The 14,842-nt window shown below is 24.8% G+C and overlaps 2 protein-coding genes across 2 annotated transcripts; both read right to left on the bottom strand.

The window, feature by feature from the left end:
* Positions 1-2,101: 2,101 nt before the first annotated feature.
* Positions 2,102-5,047, bottom strand: LOC101499372 (uncharacterized). Its single transcript, XM_004497582.4, has 4 exons — positions 4,818-5,047; positions 4,086-4,187; positions 3,476-3,636; positions 2,102-2,400 (listed from the first exon to the last, which is right to left on the bottom strand). Exons 1-4 carry the CDS (start codon positions 4,906-4,908, stop codon positions 2,290-2,292), a joined length of 465 nt encoding a protein of 154 aa, XP_004497639.1. The 5' UTR covers positions 4,909-5,047; the 3' UTR covers positions 2,102-2,289.
* Positions 5,048-13,624: 8,577 nt separating this feature from the next.
* Positions 13,625-14,568, bottom strand: LOC101499680 (RING-H2 finger protein ATL70-like). Its single transcript, XM_027333515.2, has one exon. The coding sequence runs from the start codon at positions 14,366-14,368 to the stop codon at positions 13,853-13,855; it is 516 nt and encodes a 171-aa protein (XP_027189316.1). The 5' UTR covers positions 14,369-14,568; the 3' UTR covers positions 13,625-13,852.
* Between the last annotated feature and the right edge of the window lie 274 nt (positions 14,569-14,842).

The following is a 14,842-nucleotide window of genomic DNA, read 5'->3' as shown; positions in this document are numbered from 1 at the left end:
TTACTATTTTGTTATGTATATATATATTTTGTATTGTTTATGTTTCTTAATTTTGTCTCAAAAAATTGTAAATTTGTATATGTATATTTCTATCCTCTTATATAACATTTGTATATGTATATTTGTCTTAATAATTTATTTAAGTAAATATAAAATTTATTTAGGCTTCTTAACACGAATTCAATTAAATTTCTAGAATATTGAAGAGAAAAATAATAATTTATTTAAGAAAATATAAAATTATGTATGAATTAAAAAAACAATTCATTTCATCGATTCATTGAAAATAGTGATTTTTCAAACTTCAAACACTATTTTATCAAATTTAAAAACTACTATACTATACATTTTATATTCAAATGATTCATGAAAGATTAATGAAGACTAATTTTTATGTGTATTGTAATTTTTTGTTTGTAATAGGAAAATTATTTTTCTTTAGTATTTTGTGAGTAGTACTAAAATGAAATATATTTTGCCACTTGATACAGCAAAATTTATATTAATTCTTAAATGTCATGTATTTCATATAAATAACATATTTTGAATAATAAAAATAAAAATTCATTATTAAGTTACTTACTCATCTTTACATTTACTAATTTACTTATTTTATATATGTCCGTGTCCATTATTTAAAAAAATTTATTTCATCTAATCTAATTATTTAATTTAATTTTTTTAATAATTATTATTTTTATTTGTTTAAAATTAAAAGTATTGCTTTATAATAAGTTTTTTGGAAAGAAAAAAGATTACGTGTAGAATTCAAAAATAAGGCATCTGAGTAAGATTAAAGAATGGTGTTAGAGTCATACTTTTTATTAATAACATTGAGTCTATAAAAAAGTAGTTTTTAAGTTAAGTTAAAATTAGATTTTTTTTTTATTTTTTTATTGTAAATTACTTTTTTTAAGTCAACTTATTTTTTTAATGTCAATAAAATTTATAAAATTTGATATATATATATATATGTATATATATATATATATATAATATAACCATTTATTTATTAAAATCGTTATTTCTGTGCGGACGCACGGGTTACAATCTAGTTAGATTAATAGTAATGTTTGACTTTTGTCATAACGACATAGTCACCAACATGATTAATCATAATTTTTCGACTATGTAAAACTTTTTACGCTGATAGTGCATACAAATTAAACTCATTTTCAGTACCATATATTTCCCTAAATATAAACCCTATAATCACGCTAGTTAAAAAGTTGATAGTAATATTAAATTTGTTAATAATCGATATTGTTTTAACAAGTTTATGTCACCATAGTAATGTTGTTCATGTGATCTTGATCATCATAGACTGGTTGATTTGAAGGTTTCTGGATGTTGAATGCTACTTCTGAGGTGTTGAGCTGAAGTACTAGACCTTGTTTGAAGTTGCTTAAGGTTGGAAGGAGTTCAATTTTTAATTGAACCTACTTTTCATTCCTTTTATATCTTTCACCCTTTGAAAATTGGATGGCGTGTCATATAAACTACCAACTAATGGTGTTAAAACTACAGAGTCAAAGCATTCAAGTAAGAGGTGTTCTAGGAATTAGAATCAAAGCACCTATTTTAGGAATTGCTCTAGCATATCAAATCTGGTTGTAACGGACAAGAGGAAATCAAGGAGTAACTTAGGAAGCAAAATTGAAACACACATATCATGTACTCTATATATTGTACTGCTGTACCTTTTAAATATTTGAAGCAAAATAATACTCCTCATATATCATATCCCTTTTCTATATATGGACTATAAGTTATGAAAAGAAAAAGAGAAAATGATGGCTCAGAAGGAAACTGGATATGTTTTATCTGTAACTTTTATAGGCAACAAAGTGAATACTGAAAGCTTGCAAAAGCACATTCAAGAATATAGTACCCTACAAAATAAAGCCAACATTATATCAAACCACAAATTAACCTTGATACTCATCAAACTCAAGAACAGATTGCATGACAGTAATGGCATTCAATACTCCCTGCATAACTCCTATACACAAAACAGGATTCTGGCACCTGTTATTTAATTTTATTCTAATGGCAAAATAAAGCATGCACCATAGTAGAGCATAATCCGAAAATAGCAAAATAAATAAAGAAGCATGTAGTTGGTATTTGTAATCTCAGCAAAGTACACAATGTATGTTTTATGATTCTTAATTCGCATGCTTGTTGTTCTGGATTATAATACAAGGAACTTGGTATTACAAGGATACTTTGCAGTTTGTACAACTAATTTATATGGATCTAAACATAGATTTGAAGGACCAATTTCAATTAGTAATCAGCCACGGAGGATCCAAACCCGATAGAAAAACCAAATGTAATGCAAGTCAACTCGTTGTTGTTGTTTCCATCATACAGCTTCATCTTCAAAGAGTACGAACCCTGTTATTGCAATTGATGGTAAGAGCTATGACGTTGAAAATTAATATAATAGACTAGCATTAACCAAAAACAGGAGACAACATTGTATAATAAACACTCTTAACAACATGCCATTGTATAATTAAACACTCTTAACAACATGCCGTTAACAAATTTTCTTCTTATTTAATAGTTGATAACATGAAGGGAGAAAAAAAAGAGCCACAGCCCCTTTCAACTTTTAAACCTCTCGAAGGGCAGGATGAATTGCAAGTTAAAATTCTCATAGCATTAGCAGTGAACACAAAATCCTATGTGGGCTTAAGGGGGATTAAATCACAGGAGAACGAACTAGGAATTTGTCGATAGCATTGATGGAATCAAAATATTTCTTCAAGTAAACATAGTTGTTGTTGCCTTGGAGTGGACTAAACAGCATGTCATAGTACCAAACACAGTAGAGACAACTTCTAGTTGGCAATAAACAGTTACAAAATCTTAAACAATGAAACAATCGATTCTATGTTGGTCAAAGGAGAACTTCTGCATCATTCATGAGATAATGAGAACACCAACTAGAAATTTCAGTGTTCTCAATCACGGATCACAGAAAATAACAGTTTATTCCAATTCTGCTACGCTATATTCTCTAGCACCACTATAACTGCTAATTGACCAGTGACCACACTTCGTACTAAATAGTGTATCACAGAATAATGACTTTTCAAATTCTGCTAACTTATAGCCGTTATTTGACAACACTGAGAAATTTCACCTTAACCATACTGACTTAACCCTCCAATTCCCAAATCATTGGGAAAACATTTCAAACAATAAGACAGATATTATGCTAGTACTATTCAATAATTTGAACATATACAACAAGCTAAGACACATCAGATGATAGCTGTGTTATCACAAACGTCAATCCCTTTCTCTAAATGCCATAACAGTAAGTATAAGAATTTCTTCCCTAAACCCTAAACCAACAATTTAGCATGGGAGATTTTGGATCAATTGCAAATCTGTACTAGCATTTATAGATATACTTCCTCTTGCTGCAAAAAAATATACACTCACATACACACTGACTTACTGGTGGGGTGAATCCAGGTAAAACTTGTGAATGAGCAATCACAAAATCACCAACCGAAATAGGGCAAGATGTTTCTCCACAAAGGTCATGGGTCTCACTATATACGTGCCATCCAAAATACGACACGTCAATCACTAGTTTCCCTCCCGACAATGCTTGACCTGAGTCATGAAACAATTGGATTAGAGAAATGAAGGTCAACTCATTATCCATCAAAACCTCATCTATTTCCACCTGAAATGCATAATAGCACCACCACTATGATATAGTGCTTGTTTGGATTTGTTTATTTGAGTTTATCTACTAACATAAACACTTATGAGAGTGTTCGGAAGAGCTTATGAAAACAGCTAATGACATGTCTGTAAGTTGTTTTCACCTTAATTTCATAACATCTCCAAGATAGCTTATAAAAACAGTTTGTAGCTTATATGAAAACAATTTGACTTCATTTTACCATTTGTTACAGAAATAGTTTATACATAAGCACTTATATGATAAGCAGTTATGCTATACCCACTTAATTAAGTTGTTTACATGTGGCATATGTACAAAAGATATTTAAGAAACAAAAGAAAGGAAACACTGTAAGTAACATAGGAAACAGTACTTGTAGTGGCAGCAATGGTGAATGTAGCAGGCTGGCCTCTTGCAATGGGATCAGGAGATATTTGAACTCCTTTGACATCAACATTATAGTTTGCTTTCTTATCTGTGGCATAGATACAAGATAATTAGGTCCTAGCTTACGAGTAATTTTTATATTCTATCAGCGTAAAAAAATTTACACTATTGACAAATCAGAAACACTCATATGTCTGACTACAATTAAAGTCAAGACCTTTTTTATGATTCGATGAATATGGTTGATTGAAAGGGTAAAAATCTTTACACCGAAAGACTGACATGTATATGAATTAAATTAAATTCATAGTTTATCAATAAAAACAACAGTCATAATCCAAGAAAACAGTTTGAATTAAAATAAATTATTAAATTGTAAAACTGATGAAATAGGAGAATCCTTCACAAAAAAACTAATTGAAGAGAATCTTCACTTGAAATAATTATTTAAAAAGTGAATTCCAGTTAGCAAAACTGATTATTCAACCTAACTCAATTATCAATTCAACTGGCAGTATTATTATACACATATAAACAGGCCACACAAAAAAACGATTCCTAATTAAAAATAAACATGCAATATCGAAGCACGACAAATTAGTTGACAAAAACACAAAATAAAAAAATTGAATAGAAGTATTGATATATTGAATAAAAGATGAAGAAGAAACAATTAATAAAGAAAAATGGATGGGAGAAAGAGTCGGAAATAACTGACCGCAATAGTGAATGTCTGTGGCGTTGGCGAAGGCGTGAAGAAGAGAGAGAGATGAAAAGAGGAAGAAGAATTTGGAAGTTATGGTGTCCATGGTTTGAATGGAAGATGAGAGCACAATACAAGTAGTTGAATGAATGAATGAATGAATGAATTTATAAGGGTGATTGATTAAGGCCTAACAACAGTAGTAATGCTAGCTTTGCGTACTCTGGTTAACTTCCCAACAATATATCGTCGTTTTTTTTTCTTCAAAAGTAATAATTTCATTTGTTATATACTCTCTCTCGCTCTTTGGCTGTAACATATTGGTAGTTATTGACAAAATTATTATTGAGTTGGTTTCCACGACTTTCGATTCCGAAAATATCTTTATTATTTGTAGTTAGTCTAGTAATTAAATAATTAAATAAAATATAATTAATAAAAATATACTAAAAATAATAATTAATATTTTAATAATAATAATAATAATATAAAAGAAATAAATAATATGAAACAAATGATATTATAAATAAAACATTTAATATGAATGGAAATAAACAGAAGGCTTTTTAAGTATATATCAATACTTTTACGGTAAAATTTGCGAATGAATAATTACAAATCACGGTTTGTATAACTTTTAATTAAATATAATAAAAGTTAAATCATGTTAAAGATATATCGTCATGGAGATAATAAATAATTTTTAGTGTTTTTAAAGTTTAGTTAAATTGATAAATGTTGATATGTAAGTTAATGGATTCATTTATTTAAGATTTTTTTTATAAATTATTTGCATAGTATTTTATTATTTTATTATATTATTTTTAAAATGAATTTTAATAATAAAATTTCAAATAAAAAATTGATTTAAATAGTTTATCTTAAAATATAATTTTAAATATTTCATCTATTATCTACAACTGTTTTTGGATAATGAAATTTTAAAAAATGATTAAAATAAAAAGTTATTTTGAGAAACTTTTCATAAAATTTTTTTTAAATTTTTTTTTAAATATATAATTTTTATCATGTTAAAATATTTAATAATGAATATCTAAGTTATTGAATATTAAAAATTTGTTTTTAATTGATAATAAATATATTAAAAAACTTATATTATTTTTATGTAAATTTTCATAAAAATTATTTTTTGAAAATGTATAATAAAAGTTACTTTTTTAAAATCTTAAACAAATGAACTCAATTATGGTGATATTTATCATCTCTTCTAAAACAAACAATTTTTTTAATAAATATGAATTAAATTTATTTATTATTTTTTAAATATATTTTTTATTAATATAACTAATTTGTTTATTAAGAAAAAAATCTCAGCTCAATACATCTATACAATAATAATTTTCTTAATACTATATGAATATGATTAAAAGAAGGTATACTATAAATTACCTTTCCTTTATAAAAAAATTGATCTATTTTCCCTTTTCTTTAGGATTTCTCTTTCGCTTTTTTCTTTCTAAGACCTATTTTCCTATTTTGAATAGTTTACACTTAACATATTTAAAAAATAATAATAATTTCTATATATTGATTGTGTTAATATCTTTTTACATGTATCTAATCAAATTATATTGTAATTCTTTTTGATAAAATTAATTTACAGATGATAATTGATAGTTTGTAACTATTAAAATAATTGAAGTATTTGGTAAAAATAAAGGTTCAATTAGCTTAAAATATAAAATGATATAAAAGCGCATTCTTAATTAAAAATAAATTTTATTAATTAATGCTTAAAACATTTTTAAAATAGTTATTTAAATTTAATTTTATTTATTTATCTATATTTTAAAATTAAAATAAATAAATTATTTAATTTAAAATATTAATTATTTATAAATAATTTAAATTATAATAATAAATTCTTTTAAATTATTTACTCTAAATTATTATTTATTAAAATTATTTATGAATAAATAATTATTTAAAATTATTTTAGTTTTAATAGCAAAGATAAAATTGGAAGAAAAAAAGTTCATAAGCTACTTGAATTAGGTTATGATTGGTAAAATTAACCTATAAACTAACTAATAGCTGAGAAACTAGTTAATAATTGATGACTTATATTTTATCTGAAAACCTAATTAATTAAAATTAAAGTATTTGATAAATTTATAAAAATATAAAATGAAATAGTTATTTAATTTAAAATAATAAAATGATATCTCCTAAGTATTGTTTAACTCAATTTTTCATTTTCTAATCAATTTATATACTTTATTTTTGTGGTAGAAATCCAAAATAATACAATAGAGCTTTGAAATAAAAACCAAAACCAAACAATTCGTTAACTTTTTTTTGTTACATTATTTACTGCTTTTTTTTTTTATTACAATACAAACATAAATTTAAAGAAATCTCTATAAATTTAGCAAGCTTCATGTGTATAAATAATAATAGTAAAAATAATACAATTCATTTATTGTTTATAATTTGGCATAAAAAAATAAATTTCACTTTTATCACTATGATAAAGTAAAAGATAAATAAATAATAATAAATATGATAATGTATACCTTAATCAATTCCTTGTAAAATGAATAATATGAATTTTTTATAGTTATTTTGATCAAGAATTAAAGGAACTGAATAGAGCTTTACTCACCTAGAATAAGATATACCTAAAGTGAATATGTGAACCACTAGGTGAGAGAGTGGTGAGTGAGGGGTACTTATTTTGTATAGATAAAAAATAATAATAAAATTGTAATAGGAAGAAAATATAAAAAGTTATAAATTCAAACGCTATTTAAAATAAATATCAAAATAAAGTTAAGTTGGAGAGAAAAGTTTATTTACCAAATACATCTCTTTTAATTCAACAAACATATAACTTAGTTTAATAAATTATAAACTAACTTATTGGCATTACCAAATAGTATTTTACTTTATAAAAAAAAATGCTATAAATTATAAGTTATAAGCTCATAAACGATTGTTACCGAACAAAATTTATAATTCATAAACTATAAACTCATTTTTAAGCATTATCAAACTCAGCCAATAACTTTACTTTTTAAAATTACTTTTTACTTTTTAAAATTACTTTTTAAAATATCCCTACAAAAATTTATATAGAATGATTTGATTTAAAATGTATATGTATAAAAATTTATACTCCGGATATGTAAAAGTTATTTATTTATTTATTTTATAAAACCTAAACATATTACAAACATCTAGCGTGATATATATTTTTTACCACATTATTTATGCTACATCTATCTATTTTGCCAACAACCCATTTCCTACGAATAACCTAACTAGCCACCTATAATGGAATCCTTCATCTCAACCGCATTTTTTCAAACACAAATTTAAAACTTAAAATCTGAAATCTTTTTTAAAATATATCAATGTTTAGTTCTACTCGAACTAATATAACGTTGGGCCTCCCGTCTCATTTATAAGAAAATGTTTTAAGTTTTTGAAATGTTACATTTTTTACACATTTTAAGATGTTATTATTGTTTTTAATATTATTTTGATATATTTAGAAATGAACTAATCCATCAAATTAAGTAGAGTGGATGTAAAATATTTAATATCAGAATTATGTTTAGAATTAATTTTTAAAACAAAAACATCAAGTAAACTTATTAATCTTGATGATATATTTATTTTTACTTACCTACCGAAAGAGTTCCACGTTACTAGTGTCTCATTCTTCTAAAATCCGAAGATTAAAAAAGGTATGTACATATATTATCAATCTTTATTTTTATAAATTTACTCCGTTGAAACTACGATATTAAACTTAAGTGTCATTACTCATTATGATTTATAATATCAATCACACTTTAAAAAATATGTCTGAAACTTAATATAATTTTCAATTTTTAATATAATATCAATTATTTTTTTAATTCATATTATTTGCATTATGCTCAAGTTATTATTCTCCAAATTTCACTTATATTTATATACAAAGAAATTTTAAATACATGATTTTGGTGTTGCTTTTTCTCCTTCTAATTTTACTCTTTGTTTAAACTATTTTTAATTATATAAATTTTATAATTTTTATAATTTTTATAAAGAAAAGTTGATAATGCATGCCTAGTTATTTTGTATAGATAAAAAATAATAATAAAATTGTAATAGGAAGAAAATATAAAAAGTTATAAATTCAAACGCTATTTAAAATAAATATCAAAATAAAGTTAAGTTGGAGAGAAAAGTTTATTTACCAAATACATCTCTTTTAATTCAACAAACATATAACTTAGTTTAATAAATTATAAACTAACTTATTGGCATTACCAAATAGTATTTTACTTTATAAAAAAAAATGCTATAAATTATAAGTTATAAGCTCATAAACGATTGTTACCGAACAAAATTTATAATTCATAAACTATAAACTCATTTTTAAGCATTATCAAACTCAGCCAATAACTTTACTTTTTAAAATTACTTTTTACTTTTTAAAATTACTTTTTAAAATATCCCTACAAAAATTTATATAGAATGATTTGATTTAAAATGTATATGTATAAAAATTTATACTCCGGATATGTAAAAGTTATTTATTTATTTATTTTATAAAACCTAAACATATTACAAACATCTAGCGTGATATATATTTTTTACCACATTATTTATGCTACATCTATCTATTTTGCCAACAACCCATTTCCTACGAATAACCTAACTAGCCACCTATAATGGAATCCTTCATCTCAACCGCATTTTTTCAAACACAAATTTAAAACTTAAAATCTGAAATCTTTTTTAAAATATATCAATGTTTAGTTCTACTCGAACTAATATAACGTTGGGCCTCCCGTCTCATTTATAAGAAAATGTTTTAAGTTTTTGAAATGTTACATTTTTTACACATTTTAAGATGTTATTATTGTTTTTAATATTATTTTGATATATTTAGAAATGAACTAATCCATCAAATTAAGTAGAGTGGATGTAAAATATTTAATATCAGAATTATGTTTAGAATTAATTTTTAAAACAAAAACATCAAGTAAACTTATTAATCTTGATGATATATTTATTTTTACTTACCTACCGAAAGAGTTCCACGTTACTAGTGTCTCATTCTTCTAAAATCCGAAGATTAAAAAAGGTATGTACATATATTATCAATCTTTATTTTTATAAATTTACTCCGTTGAAACTACGATATTAAACTTAAGTGTCATTACTCATTATGATTTATAATATCAATCACACTTTAAAAAATATGTCTGAAACTTAATATAATTTTCAATTTTTAATATAATATCAATTATTTTTTTAATTCATATTATTTGCATTATGCTCAAGTTATTATTCTCCAAATTTCACTTATATTTATATACAAAGAAATTTTAAATACATGATTTTGGTGTTGCTTTTTCTCCTTCTAATTTTACTCTTTGTTTAAACTATTTTTAATTATATAAATTTTATAATTTTTATAATTTTTATAAAGAAAAGTTGATAATGCATGCCTAGCAGCTAGTTTATGATAATAAAAATAAATCTACCGTTAATCTGAGTAAATTAGTAAATTCATCTTTTTATTTCATTTATCATTCTCTTTATATTTAAATTTGATGGAAGAATTTATTTTATCTTGTGGAAAGATAAAGTCAATGATGTATTTATATAATCAGAATTACCTAAAGCGCAAAATAGAAATAATGTTGGCAATCTCTTCTTCATTATGGTAGAGGACAATCTTCTCTTAAAATGAGAACTTTACCACGTCCTTATGGTACTGTCATGGAAAATGATAAGTTATAGCTAGTAAATTTAGTATATATTTAGTATCACGGTGAATTTGTCAAAACTACATTAAGTCATCTTACAAAAGCTACAACTTACAGCTTTGTAAAATCATGGTGGCTCTTTATAGTAAACACGGAAGTTGTACAATATTTTTTTATAATAGTTTTCGACTTATAAAATACTTGGTATGGTTTAACTTCAAGTAATGTATATTTCTCGTGGTGGATTATAAAAAACTATTTACTTATTTCGCTTCAAGAGAAATATACTATTTATAGTGTGGTATAATAGGAAACATGTTAGAAAAATGTCATATTGCCCAATATGATAAAGGAAGATGGAGACCATTCCAAGACTATAAATCATGGGTCTAGTTCTTCTTATGCACTTGTGGATAACACTTTTAATTTGTATTTAACTTTCTTCTTTTATCTTTTACTATTATTTAAGTGTTTTGAAATGTAAGTCAAATATTTACTTTGGAGAATGTGAACAAGTTAGAACAATTGAGTGTTTGAAAGAAGTCTATATATCATAAAAAAATTATATAAAACACTCTTCAACATACTTTTGTTTTTCGTTTATTCTTTTTGTTATTATCTTTTAGTGATTAAGTCAATGTTCCGTGACTTTTTGTTTTTTTTTTTTATTTTAATATATTTTTCTCTTAAAGAAAAAAGTTATTAGATAACAATCATAATTTTTCTTAAATTTTAAAATGTTTACATTATATTTTTGTGTATTGTTTAACCAATTTGTACTATCTCATGTTAAAATTCAAGATATAAATGTTATGTTTGTGACCTCACAAAATCTTTTTTTGATGAGAAATGATCTTGCCGTTAAAATATTTTAATGAAAAATCATCACTATATAAATTCCTCTCATGTCAAATTATAATAGACCCACTTGTTATGAATTATAAGAAATTGATTTTGATAATCAATTATTATAACTATAAATATTTTACCTTTATCCACTATTTCCTTTTATTTTTTTATGATTTTCTTTAAAAGTAATCAAAATAGATTTTTCATTTTCAACATAAAAGTAATTTTTCAACAAAATACTTTAAAAAAATATCAAAATGCTTTTTGTAAAATATTTATACACAAACATAACTAAAACATTAAAAATGATTATTTTTTCTAAGAATTTTAATCTAGAATCTTAAACAAGTACAAGCGCGGGTGTGATACGATACAAATATACGGATAAGTGAAAAATATCATTTTTCATTAAAAAATAACTTTGATAATCATAATTTTCAGAATTTTTTTTTTTAATTAATATGATAGGATATAATAAAAAATATCATTAAAATAATTTAAAATAAGCATCAGCTTTGCAATGACCAAAAATTTAAAAGCATTTTGTACTGTCTCTCCACCCAATATCATTTATAAAAAAAAGAAAAAAACATAGTTTCTAAGTCTGATAAATCAAAGTGACGATTTTTCCAATTTAAGGATTTCAATACTATTTTGAAGTGAATTAAGTACATTTCCATAAGTGTCTCAAAAAAAGTGTCTCAGATGTTTTATTCTCCTTGCCTTTCATTTGATACATATCTATGTAAATCCATGAAATATTTCAGAAGTATATGATAAATGATATAAAAAAATAATAATTCTGATATTTCTACAGTACATATATGCAAGTATCCGTTTATAATATAGAAACGGTTAGTTTTCCTCTTCTCTGTTTTGGATCACTGTTTCTGGCTTTAGAACCTCAATTTATAAATGTGTTGATTCTGATTATATACACGTTTAAGTAAGTCGATATAAAAAATCTAATAGATATGTCCGTAATTTTGGAGTATCCGGTGGATCTGGATGTTAACTAAACGGACCTAATAATATGATAGGAGTATGAAGAAGGAAATCTTCAGCGTGATGATGGTTGAATCGAATGTTTTTCCCAAAATAAAACTGCATTGGTATACAGAAAATTCACGTGGGGGAATCAATAATTAGCATTTGATTTGAAGATGAAGAAGACAGTATACAAAAAGTTCGTTGCTTTACTTTCAAGTTCTATGATGTGTCACACTCGGACCACCGACACATCACTTTCTATTACTCTTTTCTCTCTCCTCACCTTTTATATATATATATATTTTTATCTTAAGAAAATAGTAAATATCACGGTAAAATAATTGATGCAACTGGAAAGTTTTAGGACTTTCTTAAGTAAGCTAAGATTTAAGATCCTCAATTTCCATATGTTATTCTTTTATATATATATATAAAAGAATTTTCATTATGCGATAAAAATTAATTTAAAATGAATTGGATCTGTAAAAATAGTTACGGCTAACCTCTTATTTGGCTCCACATGTACATTGATAATCTCACATCCTGATGCCTATAGGCCTATACCACCTTGATTAACCAAAGCAAAATAATTGGAGACTTTGAAAAACGTGCACCATTAACTATTTTTTCAAATTTTAAATGAGTTGAAGGTAAATTCATTTATGTCTAGGTAATTTTATAATATGCTCTAATACAGTAGGCCTTTGGTATACATATATACACTCAGTACAAAACATTGGAAATTAGAGGCTGCTAAAGTTAGGCAATCATATTGTTGGCATTGCAAGAAGAAACATTTCTTAAGTTTCCTATCTATTTTTCTTTATTTTCGGTTTGGATTTATGGAAAACTTCTAACTAATTCAACAACCATTTCATGTTCAACAAGCAACAACAAAGAATAAGAATTATAATCAACATGGTATAGTACCATAGCTGTTTTGAATAAGATTTGATGATTTTTTATTCTAGGCTTTCAAATACCCAAAACGATTTGATTCTATGAACACAAGCCTAAGAAATGAGAAACCTCATAACATTACAAAAAAGTTAAACCATCACACTAAATTAAAGATGTAAAAAAGAAAATTAATCTCTAACTTTAACATCTCAAATATTAAATATTGAAAAAATAAACAAGTTTCACATTAAAAAAATATAAAATTTATAAAGAGATACACTCTTAATCATTTTACAATTGAATTTTATAAAAATAAATTAGATCCAATATAAAAATTTAAAACTTAATTTCAGAATTAGAAACAAATTTTATGTTTTTCTATCTCTAACTTTTTGTCCCTAATTCAATTTTTTCTATAATAGTAAGAGTTTCTTTAAGATCAACAATGAATATTGTCAAATTTCAATTCTTTTGGCACAAAGTCTATGAATGAAGAATTTACAATGTGAAATTGGGAAATTTGTGACAAGAAACAAATAATGCATTTTGCAAAAAAATAACATTTGAAAAAAGTACTACCTATGAATCTCTTCTTGTTGCCAATGGAACAACTTCAGCCAAAGGTGTTGAAAGAGGTGTTGGAATTGGAGAAGTACTTCTACAAAGAGGACAAGTAGGATGCATCCTCAACCAAGGATCAATACACTTAAGATGAAATAAATGTTCACAATCCGGTAACACCCTAAGCATATCATTTCCCTTATAATCACCCAAACATATAGAACAACATGTTGATGTAGAATTATTAGATTTTCTAAGCTTCACTTCACTATATAACATCTTTGGATAACTCATAATTGTTGATTCCTCTAATCCCAAATCAACTATTGAATGTTGTGGCTCAAGAAATTCAGGGGTGGTAGTATTGTTCCTTCTTCTTGGATTTGGAGCATTTGGAAGTTGTGACCTTGTGCAAAAATAGGAAGTGAGTGTGATTGTTGTTATGAGCAAAAGAATCCCAATTGAAATTCCTATACCATAGCCAAATCCACTTATGTCATTGGAACCAAAGAATCCATCGGTTGTATTGTTCATCTTCTTTTTTATGATGAAATAATATAGCAACTTGTTTTATAATTAGGTAGAGAAAAAGGCTACTTTGTTTTGTTTAGCCATGTTGATGAATTTTGATGTTGAAATATTGAAAGATCATATTAAGAAAAGTCAACGGTGTATTATGATTCATATGAGATAGATGGGGGTAAGAAAAGGGTTGCGTTTGAATCAAGGAAAGACTTGGACATGTATTTAAAATTAAGTAAAGAAAATTAAAGACAATAAAATCAAGCATTGCATGTGAATACATTCCACTTTCTCAAAACGTTAGATTGTGGGTTCACAAGTTTGTGAAGGTCAACGATCCTTTTTTATGTTATTAATGATACTTCCCTATCTCACAATAATGTTGCATTTCATTATTTTACACGTATATTAAAAAAAATTAAAACAAAGTAATAATTAATAGATTAAATATGTTTTTTATCTTTAAAAATATATAATATTTCATTT

This window comes from Cicer arietinum, chromosome 4, assembly GCF_000331145.2.
Source record: "Cicer arietinum cultivar CDC Frontier isolate Library 1 chromosome 4, Cicar.CDCFrontier_v2.0, whole genome shotgun sequence".
Classification (NCBI taxonomy): Eukaryota; Viridiplantae; Streptophyta; class Magnoliopsida; order Fabales; family Fabaceae; genus Cicer; species Cicer arietinum.
Note: the sequence above shows the minus strand (reverse complement) of the source record. Positions and strands in the feature narration are given on the sequence as shown.

Excerpts from the sequence above, each read along its gene's own strand:
- LOC101499372 (XM_004497582.4), bottom strand. The coding sequence starts at position 4,908 with ATGGACACCATAACTTCCAAATTCTTCTTCCTCTTTTCATCTCTCTCT. Across the intron at positions 4,188-4,817 it reads CACAGACATTCACTATTGCG|ATAAGAAAGCAAACTATAAT; the intron begins GTCAGTTATTTC and ends TCTATGCCACAG. Across the intron at positions 3,637-4,085 it reads CACCATTGCTGCCACTACAA|GTCAAGCATTGTCGGGAGGG; the intron begins GTACTGTTTCCT and ends TTCATGACTCAG.
- LOC101499680 (XM_027333515.2), bottom strand. The coding sequence starts at position 14,368 with ATGAACAATACAACCGATGGATTCTTTGGTTCCAATGACATAAGTGGA.